Below are 21611 nucleotides of genomic sequence, written 5' to 3'. Positions count from 1 at the left end.
AATATTTATTAGAAGATTTGGAATTACTATATATTTAATTTAACTCTTGTAAAGCTGCTTCCCGTAGGGAAAGTTATAGTTATAGGCCAAAAATCGAAAACGAAAATTTTTGCATATCTTCACGTTATAGAGGTCTCTGAATATTTGTGTGTGTATGTGTTTTGTGTGTCCGTAATTTTTTGACACGTTTTCGGGCGCATGGATCAACCGAATTGATAAAAAAAAAACATTCGATTGATATTGATAAGAAGTGGTGATTAGTTTTTAACAAAGGCAGGTCCAGCCGTTACGGAGATACGAAGCAAAGAGTACAGAAAATAGAAATCAAGTTTTAGAGATCGGCTTACCATATTTGAATGATGCAAAAAAACATTTAATTTGTAATGATTGGGAGTAGCGGTGATTAGTTTTCGGCAAAGGCAGGTCCAGCCATTTCAAAGATGCTAAATGTGTAAAAAATGGCAGTTTTGGGAGAACTAAGCATCCGATTTGAACGATTCAAAAAACTTTCTGCTTGTGTTGACAAAAAAATTGCTCTTGGCAAGATAAAAAAAAATTCAGTTCAAAATCAAATCTTTTTTTTTTCAAAAAAATTTTTTTTTGTATATCGAAAATAATTTAGATTTTAATTTTAATTTTGGCTAAAGTTCTAAAGCTCATTTATTCACTTTAAATTAATAATTTTAAATTTGTAATTCAGTTTATACAATTCTTATAAATATTAGACAATATTCCTCGAACATTACAGTACTGAAAGTACCAGCAATTTGCCTCAAGGCACGATGCTATATACCACGTTAATGGATCAGTTGGTCCTTAAAATTTATTAACTTTACTGGTATTTAAAATATCGTAGTGGACCTTTTTACTCGCGGAACTTTATGCCCTGCTGTTCCGTATATGAATATAGGAACGATCTATAAAATTATAGACTTTGCTCGATATAAAATTTAGTGGGAATCGTCAAAAAAAAACATTACTTGGTCTTAGAGAATTTACTGTCGCCTTCCTAATAAAGTCTTGATTAGTTTGTCTTATAATATGTTTCAAATAATTTATTTTGGCTATTTGGATAAGGATATAGTTATTTTAAATTAACTGCATCAAATAAATACATTCTTATACAATTATAAAACACAATTTTCATAAATCGAATCATTTCAATTGAACTATTATACATTGAATTTAGGTATAATCATTAGAAAATTAAATGTTTAATATACATGCATTAACTTTGGTTATAATAGTAATGGTCACTCACTTTTCAGATATAAAACATATAAATATGTAAAATAATCCACATAATAATGCAGCTGACACCGTATTTGCATGAAGTAACCACATAACAATTTTGCTATGTTTAATATGGTCATCCAAAATTTTATTTTCTTCTTGCCCGTAAGTTTCAATTAATAAACGTATATCTTTGTCTACTGTAGTAAACAATTCTGTAAATTGTTTGCGGTATTTAATAAATATCCAAGCTTTTATGCAAATACTTATATAAAATAATATATTGCTCAAATTGATCGTTATATGGCTAATTCGATCGTTGTGTAATATGAAGAGCGTGAATATTTCTTTTGATACATATATACAATATGTAACCAGCAGAATATGAGATTTTATTTTGTTGAATAATTGAAATTTTCGATTTTCAAAAGTTACAAAACCGCACCAATATAAAACTGTCAACGGAATTTTTAGTAATCTATTTTTTAGTATGGTATCTTCCATTATAACATTAATATAATGCGAATGTACATAAATTACTGAAAAAATATGGTGGAAATATTACATACATCTAGTTATATCATCAGTTATGAACTAATTACAGCCATCAGACACAATATGTTGTATATATATTGGAAAAATATAAAAAATAATAGATGGGCTATAAATGAAATAGTCTACATGTTACCTTTGGTAATTGTAATCATTGATTAATTATTGATGAATGTTTCATGTTATACGGTATATACGAATATCACGATTTTCCTTCGATTTTGAAAAAATAACATGGGTGAAATCAGAAAAAAAGTATTGGCATACAATAAAATTTTAAGATTTTCAACTTTCCGTAGGATAAGTTATAGTAATCGTAAAAATAAAAAACGAGAACGTTTGAATATCTGTACGTTTTAGAGGTTTCAGAACATTTTAGCATATCTTAAAAAATAGGCTGTGTGTGTATGTGTATGTGTATGTGGACAAAAGTATTTGTGTATTCAAATTTCGCGCGGGTCTTATCTTTGTAATACAGAGTGAAGTATGCTATGACTATGCGATTAGGCTTATTGTGTTTATGTACGTCCTGTTCCATTTTTGTACTTCAAGGAGACCACATCCAGCAAATAAATCATCTTATATCTTAAATTGTGTTTTGGTTAATGTTATTATTTATTTTATTTATTACCATAAAATTGGTCCATCTCACGGATAGTTAAAATCAGTGCATATTTAGTAGTACCATAACCAAAAATACACATACAAGTTTTGTTTATGCTGTACACGTGGGTCAACAAATTGGAAATATACATTCTTGGATTCAAGTTAGGTGAATATTAAAAACACTGCTTAATTCATGATCGGGAACAGCATTTTCGTGTAATTGGAGTCGGATTTGGCAAGTTATTCCTATACTATACAAGCTATACGACGCCGCCAAGCCATTTGACACATAACCTCTATCTGGAGTTACTACTACGTGCTATATCTCGGGATACATTGCTGAGGACAAATTAATTCAGGAACGATAAGTTTTTACTGGAATTTTGGACCACACACAGGAATTTTTTGGACAATACACAGGGATTCTCTGGACAGCACACGAGGTAGAGCGAGGTATTCAAGTAACAACCTGTTGCTGAGTCTATATTATATACTCATTTTTATATTTTCTTTCATATATTTTGTAAATTACTATTGTTCAAATTATACCTCAATTTTGTTATCGTAAAGATATATTGTATAAATTGCTTTGAAGTGTACAATTCCACTTTTAAAGTCATTATATTAACCATTACTTAAAATTTTGTTATCGTAAAGATATATTGTATAAATTGCTTTGAAGTGTACAATTCCACTTTTAAAGTCATTATATTAACCATTACTTAAAATTTTGTTATCGTAAAGATATATTGTATAAATTGCTTTGAAGTGTACAATTCCACTTTTAAAGTCATTATATTAACCATACTTAAAATTTTGTTATTGTAAAGATATATTGTATAAATTGCTTTGAAGTGTACAATTCCACTTTTAAAGTCATTATATTAACCATTACTTAAAGTTTTGTTATCGTAAAGATATATCGTATACGTTTTATCAAAGTGTACAATTCCACCTTGTAAAGTCATTATATTACCCATTATTTAAAATGACTGATATCAATAGAGTTTTATTACAATTTGCCATTGTTAAAAAGCATATTGAACGCTTTCAAAAATTTATAACTGCTGCAAGTAATGTAACTAATGTTTCTGAATTTAGTGTAAGGAAAACAAAGTTAAACGAATGCATGGAGAAACTTGACCTATTATATGGTGTATTGGAAAGGCATAGTCCAGGAAAATTCACAAATGAATACGACAAATTTTATGATCTCAGCTTATCACTATTAGCTTCGTTGGAACAACATATAAGTAAGTTTGTTGTAAAAGTTGAACAGGGGCTAAAGAGTGAAGCAACGTCAGATGTAAAATTGCCAGTAATTTCTCTACCTAAATTTAACGGTGACAATAGTCAATGGCTTTTCTTTAAAGATATTTATGAATCACCAATACATAATAATGATAAATTAAGCCCGGTTCAGAAAATACATTATTTGAAAGGAGCGTTAACTCCACCAGCTTCTAATTTCATTTCTTCATTAAGTTTGACTAACGATAACCATAAGGTCGCTTATGATTTACCTTTTGAAACTTATAATAATAAATTTTTGATTATTAATAATCACTCAAGTGCTATAGATTCTATTCCTTATATAAATAAAGTACACACGATTCATTGAAACAATTTTTAAATATTAATAGATTTCATTACCAATCACTCATTGCTATGTTCGAGGAAGCAAAGCATTGGGATTTAATTCTTTTATTGTTGTTAAACAAAAGGTTAGATTATAATATTAAAATAGCATGGCATTTAGCTAAATCTACAAAAACATTACCTACAATATCTGAAATTTTTAAATTCATTGAACAACGAACAAATGTGTTAGAAAATATTTGTGATAAAGTGCCTATAAAGACGGTTAACTTTAATAGTAATAATAAGTTTATTTTAAATAAGATACCAGTTTCAAAACGGAAAATCTTAAATTCATTTTTTACGGATGACAAAAGTTCAATTGAAACTTTAGGCTTGTTTTTAGATCTTATGAATGATACTTTTAAAATTTCTTCTCCGTCCAACTTATCGGAAACCAATATTACGAAAAGAGTAATGTTGGCCACAATTGTACAAATATTTGATCCATTGGGGCTAATAGCTCTTATTACAATTGTGGGGAAAATGTTAGTGCAGGAATTGTTACCAAATTTAAAAAATATTTCTATTTTGCGATGCATTTTGAAACATTTATCTATTTCTGAGATAGAATGCCACGGGTTTGCAGACGCATCTCTATCGGCATATGGCGCATGTATATATATTAAAAAATTTTACTCTAATAAAACTACTTCTACCAATTTATTATGCGCTAAATCTAGGGTAGCACCAGTTAAGAATATTACATTACCGCGTCTTGAACTGTTCGCTGCGCCTTTATTATCTAAATTATATAAATATGTATGTACTAATGTCGATATTAAATTTAATAATTCGGTTTTTATGGAGTGATTCTACTATCGTTTTTTCCAAATTTGCCACGTTATTTAGAGTAGTTGCCTTTATTTTAAGATGGTTGCCAAAATATAGATCCAATAAAGAATATTTAAAATATTTAACTATGAATGAAATACATAATTCGTTAAAAAATATTATTTTACGCGTACAACAACAAGAGAGTTTCGGAAGTATTATGGATGACTTCGGAACTGATCAGAACTTATATTCTAAATTAAAACCTTTAAGTTCAGCTGTTACACAATTAGTTTTTATTTGGCAATTTACACCTACATATGCTCCACATTTTGGCGGTTTATGGGAGGGGTCGATAAAAATAATGAAATCATATTTGCGTAGAGTGATTGGGTTGTTAAACTTACGAGGAATATGTTACATTACTTGCACAGGTCGAGGCAGTATTGAATTCACGTCCTTTATTAAGTATGTCGGATGACAGCACAGATGCGTCATATTTATTCCCCAGTCATTTTTTAATAGGTGATATAATGACTCCTGTACCAGAACTATACAATCCAAATTGGAGTGCAAATAAATTAAAATTTTATAAACAGATTACGATCATGCGTGATCAATTTGGAAAACATGGTCAAATCAATATTTAGAATAAAAATATTTAACTAAAATTGTACCTCTTCCGATAGAATAAATATGTGAAATTCCATCTTATAAATTGAATTTAAATAATGTATTGTTAGAATGTTAGAATAGATTTTACTCAATTATGATATATACTTTAAAATGAATTATTATTGATTACTATTATTATTTTTATACAGTCCACTCTTCGAAAATATGTGTATCAAATTGAGATTACGATCAAATTATTCATTTATGTTATATATTTTAGGTTAAGTTACAATTTTGATAAATGTTAATGTAATATTCCTAATTAATGTTAATAATGAAAAATTTTGGATGCTTTGCATCGCCCGGGAATATGGACAAAAGTATTTGTGTATTCAAATTTCGCGCGGGTCTTATCTTTGTAATACAGAGTGAAGTATGCTATGACTATGCGATTAGGCTTATTGTGTTTATGTACGTCCTGTTCCATTTTGTATTTCAAGGAGACCACATCCAGCAAATAAATCACATTATATTTTAAATTGTGTTTTGGTTAATGTTATTATTTATTTTATTTATTACCAGTATGTGTTTATTTTGTGTGGATACAATTCTTCGTCAACGTTTCCGGGAGCATCGCTACATTAGAAACTGCAGAAACTTCATATTTTGTTTTTCAAAATCTATAATTTTTTTTAGAATACTGAATAATTCATTGAGTTCATTAACTGTATTAAGTTCATCATAAAAAATTATCGGTCATCAAATTTTTTTTCAACAATTCAGAAGAAATGAAAAGTAATGTAAACTTATATGAACGTCATCGTCCAATTTATAAGCTCTTATTTTTGTCTATTCTATAACATACGAATAATGAAATCTATAGTATTTATATTAATATATTCGAAAACACTTAAAATTTCTCGATTATTTCATTACGGTACATGAAGTTCTAGCAATTTGCCTATGGCACGATGCTATGTACTACTAGTTGTTAATTTGATATTATTACATTTTATTTGTCTATTGGAAAAAATAAAAATGCTTCCTTCAAATGATACCAATTTATTTTAGTGTTGCTTGTTTTACTTTCTAGAGGAAAGAGAGTTTATTTTACATAGTTTTACATTAACAAGAATTTAAAATGGCGGATACATGCTTAAGGTGGGAGAAAACACCATTACCAACATCACTAATAATAATGGCGGGACATTTGAATTACAAATGTATATATAACATTACATTTAACATCATAACATGGCATCACATAAAAATGTGACAAACAATTTTGACGAAGCATCATGTATTGAAAATTTCTTGAAACGCGGTTCAATTATTTCTAGTTTTTTATCACTATTCCAGTTTTAAAATATAAAATAATATATTTTAACAATAATACAAAAATAAAGTGAGATACATTATACATGCATTCTAAAACTTTCAAATAAATATTTTCCAAGATTTTAAATCATATTACTGTATTAGTTTTTAAATTAACATAGAGTATATTATTACATATATATGCTAATATTAATATCCATTAAACAAATGTGAAATTCATTTGTTATTTAATGAAATTATAAAAAATCTACTATTTAGGCCAGTTTTCTCTTGATTAGTTTAACCCACTTGGCCTAATATAGTAAAAGCACTGTAGGATATTCGAACGATCTGAAATATTTAATTATGTATTAATTTTATGATATTTATTTAGTATAATAATACTATATAAACTACTATAATACTATATAAACTACTATAATACTATATAATAAAATATGTTTATTGTTTGTTGACTAAATAATATAAATTCTGTTTGGCATCACCAAAATCCCAAATTTGCTTTTACCAAAAATCAGTGGAAATGATATTGTTCTCATTTTTTTGTATTGCACTTACTTAGATTTTTGTAAATTTACGTTAATACAATTTAAAAAAATAGATATTTTAATTATTTCAATATATTAAATATATTATATGTAATAGAGTATGCAACCTTGGAATATAATTTTTGAAGGTATTTGGATATCAAGGTTATTTGTTTCATTATTTATTTTTATAGTAAGTATGAAAAAAATTAGGATAGTTAAAAAAAATAGATTTAGTTTACAATTGCCCACAAAAGAAAAAACAATTATTACTATTAATATTATTATTATAATATTATTACGTTCTACCAATTATTAACCTAACGATAACGTATAATTAATAACTAAAACTTATTTGCTGTTCACAAACCTTATTAAAATATCTACAAATTGCATATATTGACCTTTTGCTATAATATATATTTGGTTGATCATGTAAAAACTGAGCTAAATATTTGGATTATTTTATTGTCATTTTCTATTAATTTACTTTGCTATTTTGACCTGATTGAGTCTTACCATGATGAAAGTTTCCAAGTTCATAGGAAATAAACCTGCCTTGATAGTAATAATTTTCTGGGTGTTTTGGATCATCAGTTGCAGAGCTCGTTTATAATTATTATCATCATGTATCCAAGGAGAATCGTATACTGCTGATGCAATTTCCTTAGCCTAACGATGATAAATAAAATTAATAGTAAGAAAATATGACTGTATACATTTTTATAAACCACGAGGTTTGAGACATCGAGTTTGTTTGCAATTATAATACATAATGAAATATAAGTTCAAGGACTTTTCTACATCAATAAAGTTTATTTAGGCGCTCATATTTTCCTTTTTTCTATTGATTATTCAACTTAGTTTTTAAAAATGAGTTTGGAACTTTACCTACTAATGATAGTTTTTGCTACAACTACAAAACCCCATTACAAACTAAGTTAATCAAAATAAATATATAAATTTCGGTGAACTCGAGGTGAAATTCTGATAGTGAAACGTAAAAAAGAGCCAAAAACTAACTCATTTGAACTATTATATTACTATTACCTGTACTGAAACTTCATTTGCATGCCAGTAGTATAATAGAGCTTGGAATGATATTGAAAATAGATATGCTATTGTAAATAGCAGTTCAAAGCCAAAGGACATCTAGGAAATTAATAAATGTAATATATATCAAATTGTAACATCAATAAATGTAATAATGCATAATGTAGATAATGTGCATATATAACATATGTTATGATTTTGTGAGGCAAGACGAATATTTTTATAGTAATTGATTTTTAGATAATTCGATGACTGACTGATGATTGCAAATGGTGAACATGGAAATCATTAAAGGAGATGTAAACTGCAAAATATTCAAATATTTTAATATTATTTCATTTTTGCCTAATAGTATAAAAACGATTTCATTACGTGTATGAATAATCGCATTGTTAATTAAATATTACATAATGGCTCTGATACAGAATTGTATTGGCAAATCCGTTCTTGAAAGTAATATTTTTGAAGCAACTTTTATTTATATATTATTATTAATTCTTATTAAGTCTCATTGTTATAATTGATATATATATACCTTTGACATAATAATTCCTTCTCCACACAATATGAGAGTGAATAATGCAAAATCCACAGCCATTGGTAATTTAATTATGTTTTTGAGGGTATTCAAAAATCTGTAATTAATGTGAAAAATTCAAAACAATATTGTTTGTATTTTTAATAACAAATTGTAAAATAAATATCTAAGCATACAACAAACTACAAACTGTAATTTATCGACACCAAAATCATGCTATAATGATATATCCGCAAACAAAACAAATTTTGTGATATATTACATAGAATTATGTTAAGTGAATTTGAATCCAGGTTCTAAAATTATATTACGAAATCTAAATTATTAAAAATTTAAAGAGACACTGGCATATGATGGTAATTAATAAACACCGTTTTCCAAGAAATAAACATAACTAAATTGAAATTGATTTTGAGCTGTCTGTTTTGTAGTCTTTTTTCGTAAAACTTTAATGTATTTTTGTTTTTTAATTTTTTATTTGTTAATTTACCAATTGAAAATTGAATGGAACAAGTGAATGCATTATCCAAATTACTCAATTACGATTTTTGCACGTCACAAACTAATTTTTAATGTTTTGCCAATCCAAAAAGCTTAAACGAACATAAACTTTGCAAAAGTTGCGCCAACATATCTAGAATATGCTATAAATTCATATATAATTAATAAACTATGAGCGAAACTTTTAGCTAAAATTTATATTGCAAAACTATTAAATAATTATAATCATACTTACTTGATTACCTTCAAATGTTGATCGATGCAATCAATCAGAAAGTTATAACGCTCTTCCCTTGATATAGTATTGTCCGAAGGAGTTTTATTTCGAATTTTTAGAATATAATCATTCCTATTTCGAAGTTTGTACTGAAGTACACGTGACATAGATATTGCATATACAAACATCGACAAAATCATTGTAGTAAAATATGGTACAGTTATACAATTTATAAGAAGTAGACCTGTATAAAAACAATAACTGATTAATCTGTGGTCTTCAATTTTGAATGGCAGCCATGTCTCTACTGATGTCAAATGAATTTCATCGCCAGGTCTGAAAAATATAAATATCAAATTATTTTTGACCGTGGTGGGTGGTCATATATATATATATATATATATATATATATATATATATGTATATATATATATATTAGGGTGGTCCTTAATATGGACATTTTTTAATTTCCTTGCTCTTAATGGCTCATTGGTTCCAAGTTGATAAAAAACAATTCTCTGAAATTAGTTCTTAATATTAACTTTTAGATAGTGCGCAACTCAATCAAATTCGTATAATAATAGCATGGAAAAAATTTGGAAAACTAAAAAATAAATCAGGTATAACTTAGAGACAAATTTTGTATAAAACTTATTCATTTCTTCACTAAATTATATCTATTTTTTTTTTTAATTTTGATTTTTTTATGCTATTTCCATGCTAAACTTTGAATTGCGCTTTATGTAAAAGACAATATTAAGAGCTGAAACTTTCAGAGAATTATGAAATGGTTTCTGTTTCATAAGATGTATTCATCATGCGTCTGATTGCCATGATAGTATTTATCTTTATTTAATTTAATCTACTTATTATTATTACTGTTATCATTATTATTATCATTATTATTTATATTATTATTTCATTCATTAAATACATATATATATTTTGTTGCTAAACCATAGCAGAATAGCTTATAAAATTTTATGTAATTTTGATTGCTGTTTATTAATTAATAATAAATAAATTAGTATTAAATATTTTTAAATATAATTATTAGTATTAAATGTTTTAATAATTGATCTTAAAAAATAATTCAATGATTTAAAGTCTATCATAACAAATTTGAAAATTAAAAAATTATTTAAAGATTGGGAGAAATGATAAAAAAAACAATTAATTACCTTATAACATTTGTCAAACTATTTTGTAACCCAATTTTCTTGATACTCAATCAAAATCATTCAATGTTTTTAAATTTTAAAACTTAGAGAATATATTTATAAAAATTAATATTTTGAAAAATACAAAAAAAACATGTTTTAGCTGTTAATTTCAAAAGCCCGCTTTTTCTCTTAAACTAAAAGCTCAAATTATCAACACATTTTTGTTTTATATATTATATAACTTATAACTTATTTGTCTATTCAAATATTTACCTTAAAAAAAAACAATTGGATTATTAAATTTCTGAAACAAATAAATACTTCATACTTTGCCTAATTTTTGTAGCAGACTGTAAATTAAAACAAATTTGATTTTCGGGCTAATAGATAAACTTCTTCAACAAATTAACAAAGTCATCAGAGATATAAAGCATTGGAAATTATCAAAAATATAAAACTTACCTTAATCTATTAGCTATACTTACTTATAAAATATATAAAATGCAGCAATATAATAACATTCGTACATTGCAATAGTCGACCATACTGAAATTTTCAAAACCCAATCTACCTTAAAAAATGAGGTTCGAGTTTTTTCTAAAATATCTGTTATTTCTGAAATCCCTTGGTTTTCCAAATCACTTATATCTTCATGAATTGTTTTATATATTGCATAATATTCTTTTTCATACATAATACAATTTATACATTTTACAACCAACTGAAGTACCAGGGCCGTTGTACCAAAATTTACTACTATTATTTGTGGATTATCAAGATTCACAACAATAAAAGACAATTGTGTAAAATTAAATATGGCATAGAAAATAATCACTAAGGAACTTTTGATATAACTTAAACAAGGATATTTGTCACTTTTAAAATGTACAAGACCCGCAATACTTAAAGCGGTTACGGTTGATCCTACGAGCTTGCTAGAACGAATTTTATCGTCCATTTTCACGATTATATCTGACAAATAGTTAAGTTGATTTTATTTTACAGCTTATAAAATTAAGTTATTTACTCAGGTTATACCTATATATAGTTAATATATTTAATAGTCCTGGATTTAATTTGATGTGAAATGAACATTGGCGTGCTTAAATAGAGCAAATATAGGTTAACGGTGATACTGGTAGTATTGGACCCTGATTTGCACCTTTATACTCGGGTTTTTAGGAGAAAATTTTGTGTGGATTTGTTTTTTTTTTCTTTTTTGCTTGTACTGTCCTAAATTGTTCGTCTTGGATTGCCCCAATTTTTCTAATGTTTCTATTTTAAATGTTTCTACTATATGAATAAATACTACAATATGCTATACAATTATAACCGAGAAAAATAGGCGTATCAAATAACTTTGTCTTCAAATAGACAAAATTAAATTCTATATTACATACTAAAGTTAATTATGAACAACTAATAATTTTGTATAATGCTTGAAACCGAAAAGATTAGCTAGAAAAGATCTATAAAATTAATTCTGATTAGAGAAAAATAATACTAATTCAGATTAAATAATCTGATTAAAAAGTTTTATTTATTGAAGAACTGATTTTTATTACATCTTTTAGAATTTGTTATATAATATAACATAAAGTATAATATAATATAAAGTTTACTCAAAAAGTAATCAAAAATAATTTTTGAGTTATTTAAAATACCTAATCACCTTCTACCCGTTATTTCCCGTTAATTAACTCTTCTTATGAGAAGTTATGAAATTTATATCTATTAAACTACATACGAGTATTCAAAAAATATTTTATTTTAGTGGAATTTATTTATAAGAATCAATTTCAAGTGGTAAAAATTTGTTGTTACTAGGTCATATGCCCTAAGGGTTCAAGTTTTATAGGATTAGAAAATGTTAAAATTCGCATTAAGTAGACTCTATATCGTAAGTGATATTATTGATTTAGATATGGCATTAATACGATTATGTAATAAATATTACTTCAAAATGGACTTTTTCTAAAATATTAAAATTAATTCGAATAAAAAATAACCTTAAATCTAACCAATACACTTTTATAATGGCCATAATTATAGATTCTAAATGGGCATAAGGAGCTCTAATAAAAAAAATTAACTTTATCGTTATGAAAATAACAATATTTGAAATGTATTTTTATATAAATTAAATTTTTATATAAATTATATTTGGCATAAGCAATTAAAAATGGCAATCAAATTTAAAAAAATACGAAATCTCATTTTTGAAGTATGCAATTCAAATAAGACGCTACTGTCAGAGCATAAGTTTGTTGTTTTCATGTTACAAATTCGTTGACTTAAATATGTGGCTCATTCAATATTTAATACTATGCCTAAATTATTTTCATGAAAATTATCATCTCTTTCTGTGCTATAATATTTATGAGCATCAAAATTGATTTACATAAATTATTCATACAATAACACATTGAATCAAAATTATGCAAGAAATCTATCTATATTCCAAAAATGGTTTCTTTTTTTATATCGCTTATTAATATACGAGAAAGTGTAAAATATAATAATAAATTCTAACAAATTTACAATTGAATGCTGCTAAATAGGACAGATAAAATGTTTTGCATTCTCAAGTCTTAATTACATAAATTGTTCAAGTTATATATTACTTTATAATAAAATTTCTTACAAATGTATAAAAATATTGTCATGACTAAATTGTTTTGACTTATTGCCATGACTAATTTGGCTGCCACACATTAACAGTCCCAGAAATTAATGTAAAGCCAAAATGAGATGAGTGTATTGACCTTAACTGTCTTGAAAGAAATTAGGAAAAATATCTCATGTTTGGAGATTATGAGTTTTTAAGTGGAACTTAGACCTTTGGCAAAATTGTTCCATTTTTTGGTTATTGTGATTCCAAACGCGTTACACTCCAAATGTCCAAACGTTTTTGATTTACTTAAATAATTTTATTATACTTCTACGTAAACTTTGCTCAAATCTTATGATTTTTTTGAATGTTCAATTTCTTATTCTAATTTAGACAAAATTGCAAAATTAGAATATGGCTTGGGAGTACGTTTTTAGTTACTAAATTAATCTTGTTTTGACTAGTGATCTCTGTGTGACCTAATTCAGGAAACGTCGTAATATTATCTATTATCCTTATTGTCTAATTTTCAAAATGGTTTATTGAGTAATTATCACATTTAATAAAGATATTTAAACATAATTAGCCTTCTTGATCGCTAACGTCTAATGAGCCCTAATTTATATATTGATCTATGAACTAATAACCTAGGCTAATAACTGTAATTATATAGGTATCTTCAGAATAACTCTCTGAGCAGTGATGTACGTCTTTTGTTAAGTTTTTTTCAATATACTCGTAATAGTTACATTTTAAAATAAAGAAATTATAACACAGAAAAATTCTAAAATGTGTTAAATCTATGCTCAAGAAGCTAAATCAACTTTTGCAATTTAAGTTTAATATTAATTTTTTGATTATACTTATATTGGATAGTATTTTGTTCATTTGATGAAATCTTATATTATAATTTTGTTAATAAAGTTTCATTATTTACCTAAAGTTTAATATTTTGAAATATTAATTACCTAAATTAACAAGAAATATAAATCATGATATCCAACTTGACACCACTTCAGTGAACACAACATACAAATTTATTATAAAAATGAAATCTGCAAATAAAATTGATCGAAATCACTAGTGTTGGCTTAAGTTAATTGATTTTAGTTTAAAATAATTGCAAATATTAATAAACAAGAAAACATGAGAAAAACACTCTCAAAATAAGCTTTTCATGGCGCAAAACATGTTGAACTGAAGACTACAAGATTGTGACAATGACGCTCAACATCTCGCAGGATTGTTATTATGGCTTATTAGACAATTTTTAATTATGGCAACTGTATCATTTTGTCCGTATTTTCCCTATTATATATTTTAGCATAAATACTATAATACTAAAACAAACATCGTTATTGACCGCACCGTTCTACTTAGAATTTAAATTAATTCAAATACATATTTTCTAAACAATTTCCTTTATTTTAGAATGTGTTTTTTGAATAAGAAAAAATTATACAATTGTAAATTTTTTCATTTAATTATTTACTTCATAATTGCTGAAGTTTTTCTTAATCTTCTTCAGTTTTTAAGATTAAGTCTATTTCATTCTTATAAGAAGTGTCAACACGCTATACGAGAGCCTCAGCATCTAAGAAATAAAAAATTATATTAGATGCAATTATATTATTAATAATCGAAAAATATTATTCATATTCACCATAATAAATGTGTCTAAATTCATGGGATATAAACCTGCACGAAATAAAAGTGGTTTCTGAGATCTTTGTATAATCAAAATTGTAGCTCTCCTGTATGAATTATCATACTCCGTCCAATTCGATTTATATGCTGCGTTTGCCAATTTCATGCCCTTTAATTAGTATAATTGTTTAACTATTTTTTTATTTGATAAATTAGCATAAATACATTTAAATATTTTAAATTAAATTATTTGGCATACTTCGAAAGTAGTTTCCGCAGCAAACCAGTAATACCAAAGAGCCAGCAGGAACATTGAGAAAAAATATCCTACGGTCATAAGAAATTCTACACTAAAAACTGGAACCTGTAAAGGATTAACAATTATTTACATTCAATTAGTTATTAATATATTAAGTTACTTTTACCATAGTAGCCATGGCTGCTTCTCCACACAATAGGCCAGTGTACAATATAAAATCTATGGCCAAAGGAAATTCAGCTATTTTCATAAAGTCGTCGAGAAATCTAAAATTATGATATTGATGTATTTAAGAAAAATGTACTTTCTTAATAATACCATCTCAAATACAGCAATATTCAACAAAATATCTGTGCCTTCATTAAAAGGTATGCAGAGATTTGGGTTGCCATAATTAAGTCATACATATACTGACGAGATTTAGAACAATATTTATTATATTACAATATAAACAATTATATTGTCAATATTCAGATCTTTCATTTACATAACTATAAATTACATATATATTCAACCAAAAAAATAGTGCGCGTATGGTTCACACGCGATTGAAGTAAAACTTATTTGTTGCTGTACAAGATGGCAGTTAGTAAAAATAAATACATCATATAACAATTTTGAATAATGTTTATCAGTAATATGGTAAATAAAATATAAATTATATATTTATAATAAGAATATGTATAATATTTAAATACAATAATGTAATTAAAGTCATACTTCAAATATGACATGATCGGTTTGTCATTGTAAGTAGCATTTAGAAATGAACCTTTATTAGTAAAATGAAGAAATTGCTGATTAATAAATTCTATAATATTTGTTCACACAGTGGATTATTTTAAACAACGCCTAAACAAATATTGTTTTTGCAATTTCACTCATCATGTAATTGTGTTTGAAGAACTTCATGTAATTAAAATTAACATACATTCATTTACTGTTCGTATTTTTTTTTTTACTTTTTCGCTGGCGATATAATCTCATTTTTTGAACAGCTGTAATATCTGTCTTGCCTAATAAATACGTCAGATCTCTATACACATACACGACGACTAATCACAATCGACCCGTATAGAAATGATCTCTTCGAGAGCGAATGACGAACTGTTCGGGCGTAACGGACTTCCGTTGCATTCAATAATACCCTAGTCGTGCTTAAAGAAGTTTTACTTTAAAAAACGAAATGAATTTAATTAAATGTTACGCATAGCAAATAAAAATTCTAATTCTCTGACACATCCTTAAAGCTTTCTGAACATTTTAATATTTGAGAATATGAGTTATTTTTTGTGTAAAATAAAATTGCCAATGGTCACTGATTTAAATGCATGACGTGTATACATGTCACTACACAAAATCTTCATAACGATTATATTTGTCAATCAAGCAGTTAACCAAGTAAATAGTATTCATTGGCGCTACCAAATTATAACTTTATCATCTTTTATATTATTTTATTATATTATTTAATGATGTTTATATGAAGTAGTACCTTATTATTTTCAGATGATCCTCAACAACGCTCTTTATAAAATTATTTGCAGCAAAATTATTACCATCATTTCTACAATTTGACGTCGTCTGTGCTTTCGCCTTGTTATTGCTCAACTTATATTGCAATAATCTAAATCTAATTGTCCCATATATAAACATTGATATCATAAAACAATTCAAATGTGACAACAGTAAAAAGTTTATGGACAACATATAAATGTAGAAGATACTTCTATTTCAAAGGGAAACCAATTTTCCATGCTGAGTGGATGAATTGGTTCTCCAGGCCTAAAAAATAAAATATAAATATATAATCTTTTAAACTAAATTTTGTTAACTTCTTAAACTAATCATCACCAAAGTTTTAAATCAGTGTAGAATATATATTTTAGAAGAATTCGAGCAAATTCAGGTTTTAGTGGGTATAATAAAATTCATAAAAAATGATCAGAATTAAATATCTGATTACTAAGGTTCTGTTGAAATTCAGAAGCTTTTAATGTAATACAAAGTACAAGTGATGCAAATGTACAATTTTGATATCGACACATTGGTTTGAAATTAACTCGATTCTTACATGTTACAATTTTTCAAATTATTCATAATTGGCAAAAATCCTTCAGATTCGACTATATGATACATATGTATAGCATATTAGAAAAAGCAAAAAAATCAAAAATGAAAATTGTTATATATATGTATGTATATATATATATACGTATGTGTGTGTATGTGTGTGTGTGTGTGCGCGCGGATACAAATTTTCGTCGACCATTTCGGGAACACGAATCAACCGATTTGAATAATTAAAGAAAACATTCGATTTGTATTGATAAGGAAACATGCTGATTAGTTTTTGTCTCAAGAAAATTTTTATTTGTATTGACGAGATGAAGAACTGATAAAATTTTTGGATGGAAGTGAAAAAAGCCATTTGGCAGATAAAAATGATCATTAGACATATGCACATCAAATTATCACATATTTTATAGATATTTTATGAAAACAAGTTTTGTTTTCATTTCTATGAGTTTCGTAACAATGTTTGTCCGGTATACAACGACGCGGCGCCCACGCGCTTCTAGAGATATTTCGACGCATCGCGATTGCTTTGAAAAAAGTTCGAAGTTTTTAAAATATTTCAAATCATAAAAAACTGATTTTCCAAAAAGGTTTATTTTTTTCAAAAATTTTAAAAATCTCAAAAATCGAGATTCTAAAAAAATTGAATCTTTTGTAAAAAAATTAATTTTTGATACGGAAATTTCCTGCAATTTGCCTTAAGGCACGATGCTATGTACCATTAGTTTCTGTTGGTTTGCTCAATCAATTATTAATGTATATGAAGTATTAAAAAAACAGTAAAAATAAAATTTATAAAACAACATACCTGTTTATTACAAAAAAGTTCAGTGTATGAGATATAACAAATAAAACACATGTTGATCCTATCGTCAATCGAACTGCTTGAAATATATTTGTAAATCTCTTAACACATGTCTCGATTATTAACTTTTCTTCAGAATCACCATTGTCATCATAAAATTTCATACAATCATGCATTCTGGTACATAAATCATTATATTGCTTTCTATATTTAATATAATTGAAGCTTCTTATATACAGCAATATTGTTAAAATTGTAGTTCCTCCATTTATAATCACCAAAGCCAAATCATTACGATTCTGATAAAGAAATATAAACTGCGCAATATTATAGAAAACGTATATGGTCAAGACCAAAGTGCATATTAAATTTTTTAGTGATTTATTTTTTTCGTTTTGAAATCTTGTTAAACCTATATAGTTTAAAGCTTTTACAGAATGACGGAGTATTTTATTATTAAGTATGTCTTCATCCATTTTGTAACGACAAAAGATACTTTGCTAATGCTTTATAAAACATTTTATAGCTGAATTTAGAACAACGAGGCAAGTGTTTTATGATAATTATCCTTTGTCCTCGATTATTAATACTCTTGAATATTTTATATTTGTTTGACACGTCTACTAATTATTTTGCAGGCAAAGTTTTCTCATTTAATATTAACATAACACATGTATTATTATAATATTTTTGTTTGAAAGTTTTGCTAATTTCACTGCCATATTTTATGTCCGGATATACTTTACGAAACCAATTATTTCAATACATCAAATAAAACACTAGCTAAGGAATTAACTTGGAAATATATCAATTAAGTATAATGACACCTTTTATTAGGAAATCATTTAATGATATGAAACTAATGCATATATTCAATAATAATCCTGTGGGGTAAGTTATAGTCATGGGCCAAGAATAAAAAATCAAAATTATTCATATCTTTACGTTCCAGAGGTTTCTGAACATTTTGGCATACCTCAGAAAAAATGGATGAGAGTGTGTTTTGTGTGTCCGCATTTTTTGTCCACGTTTTCGGGTGTACGGATTAACCAATTTGGTTGGGGAAAAAGCATTCGATTCCTATTATTGATAGAAAGATGTGCTGATTTGTCTTTGGCAAAGGCAGATCCAGCTGTTTCGGAGATACTAAGCTAAATGTGCAAAAAATGGCAATTTTTGAGAAAACTAAGCATTCACATTCTGGGGATTTTTTTTTAATTTTCAAAAAAAACTTTGCTTGAATATCAAAAATAATTTGGATTTTAATTTTAATTTTCATTCTAGCTAAAGTTACTTATATACTCCAAATAATTTTAACTTTGCCTTTCGGTCCAATATTTTAAATTCGATTGATCAAGTTTCGTTTATTTACTTTTCATTTATACTAACATATATAAACTTCGTCGTCCAATTCATAAATATTTATATTTTATCTATAAAATACGATAAATGAACGATACAGTACTTATAATAATATATTTGAAAATATTTAATATTCTTCGAATATTTAATTTTGCAGTACGAGAAGTTCCAGCAATTTACCTTAAGGCACGATTCCATACACTACTAGTATTATTTATATTAGGACATAGTAATTTAATTTATTTTATTTTATTTTTTTGACCCGTGACATTTATATAATAGAATTGAGAAAAATCAGTTTTTCTTTAAATTATATACACACATTACAACATATTACTACTGTGAGCAAATATATGTGACACATTCTATAAAACTTTTAAAATCTGTATCTATTCTTCTAAATCTAATTTATATCATCCAAAATAATTCCTTTCGGATGCAACTATTCCAACGTTTTTGCCAAGTTTCGAAACATTTTTATAGTTTAGTGGTGCTTGCGGAACGATATTAGTTAAATTTTTGGCGAAATTGTCATGAAAAACGATTGGTGAATTATAGTGGTACAAAAACGACTTACAAAATGGTGTGGTCTGTCCTATTTAAAATTCCCATGATATCAGCAAGATTACTAGTAGTCAGTCGACGATTTTGTAGCAATAATTTTTTGGTTTTGTTGTCATCAGCTTATCAGTTTTGTTGTCGTCAGTAGTTGTTCTTTTTCGTCTTCAATGCGGATCGACTTCAACTCGCTCTCGACCTTCTTTAAACAATTTCTCCCAATCAAAACTTGTGCTTTCACTTACTCTTAACATTGACTTCTCACCAAAAGCTTTCTGCAATACATTCTGAACATTTTGGTTCTTGATATTTCAAAAAATATTAATGCTACTTCTTAGTTGGGGCTTGTTCGTAAGTATTAGCGGCTAAGAGCAACGGGACTTGATTTCTAGATCCCGAGTTCGATACCCACTTCGAAAAGCATATTATCAGTTAGCAGTAATAACGAGTTTCACTAACAAATATACATAGCAATATTATTTTCAAATTGGGTTAGCGATGGTTAGATTTTTCGATTTTTCAGCAATAATTCTTTGGTTTTATTGTCTTGTACGTTGTCTTCATCAGAAGCTGCCTTCAAAGCTCGACCTTCTCAGAAGAATTCGTACCAATCAAAAACACTTGTTCTCAACATTGACTCCTCACCAAAGGCCTTCTGCAACACATTCTGAACATTTCGATTGCTGATATTTCATTTTGCGCATAAAATTTAATGCCACTTCTTTGTTGAATTATTTTAGATAATATAAAAATTGAAGAAGCAACTTTTTTTTGCTTGCAAACAAATGCGTAACTTCTACACTAATTAACCAATTGAGGTAATATTTGACACAGATTTCAATAAAAGTACTGCCAACTTAAAAGTAAAAACGCTAGTCAGAATTGATAAACCTAGAAAGTTTGAATTGAATAGTCTCACTTATATTTGTACGCAGTATTATATACTTAATGAAAATAAGTATAGAATGTAATTAAAACTATATTATATAAATCATTTTTCTACAATAACTTAAGTCACTTTTTAACAGTAATTTAAGAATAATTTCATTTACTTAACTTTTAATCTTGCTAATTTATACTTATTACAAATTATTTTTTATAGGTATGAACTATGTAACCAGGTGCAGGAGCAAATTTGATCGAAATTGGCAAGTCGTTCCAAAGTGAGTACAACATTTATGTTTATCTATTTTTTATGGTTAATGTTTCATAGATCTGAAACAAAACATGTATTACATTAAACCCAATCTATGAAAATCACTATTGAAACACGGCGGTTTAACATACCTTTTAGATTGTTTTTTCACATTTGGTTTACTTGTCTCACAACGGTGAAAACAGCATAAGCAACGCGCAAAATCTAATATTAATAAAGATCAGTAGATGATAATTATCTAACATAATCAATATTTTGCATGATTGATATAACCAAAATGCAAATAATCCAATTAATTTTTGTCTAATCTGCATTATCCAAAAGAACCATTTTTCTCCAGTGTCTAAATTTTTCTTATGTACTAAATTGCTTATTAGTA

At 26.7% G+C, this 21611-nt stretch overlaps 1 protein-coding gene across 1 annotated transcript; it reads left to right on the top strand.

Moving 5' to 3' along the window:
- The first annotated feature begins 3379 nt into the window (after positions 1 to 3379).
- LOC113385724 lies at positions 3380 to 4012 on the top strand. Its single transcript, XM_026623563.1, has one exon. The coding sequence runs from the start codon at positions 3380 to 3382 to the stop codon at positions 4010 to 4012; it is 633 nt and encodes a 210-aa protein (XP_026479348.1).
- The last annotated feature ends 17599 nt before the right edge of the window (positions 4013 to 21611 follow it).

Source organism: Ctenocephalides felis, unplaced genomic scaffold (genome assembly GCF_003426905.1).
Source record: "Ctenocephalides felis isolate EL2017-DRISC unplaced genomic scaffold, ASM342690v1 CF-g0.4_SCAFFOLD_03571, whole genome shotgun sequence".
Lineage (NCBI taxonomy): Eukaryota > Metazoa > Arthropoda > Insecta > Siphonaptera > Pulicidae > Ctenocephalides > Ctenocephalides felis.
Note: the sequence above shows the minus strand (reverse complement) of the source record. Positions and strands in the feature narration are given on the sequence as shown.

Bases quoted from the DNA above. Each gene is read 5' to 3' on its own strand.
- LOC113385724 (XM_026623563.1), top strand. From the start codon at position 3,380: ATGACTGATATCAATAGAGTTTTATTACAATTTGCCATTGTTAAAAAG.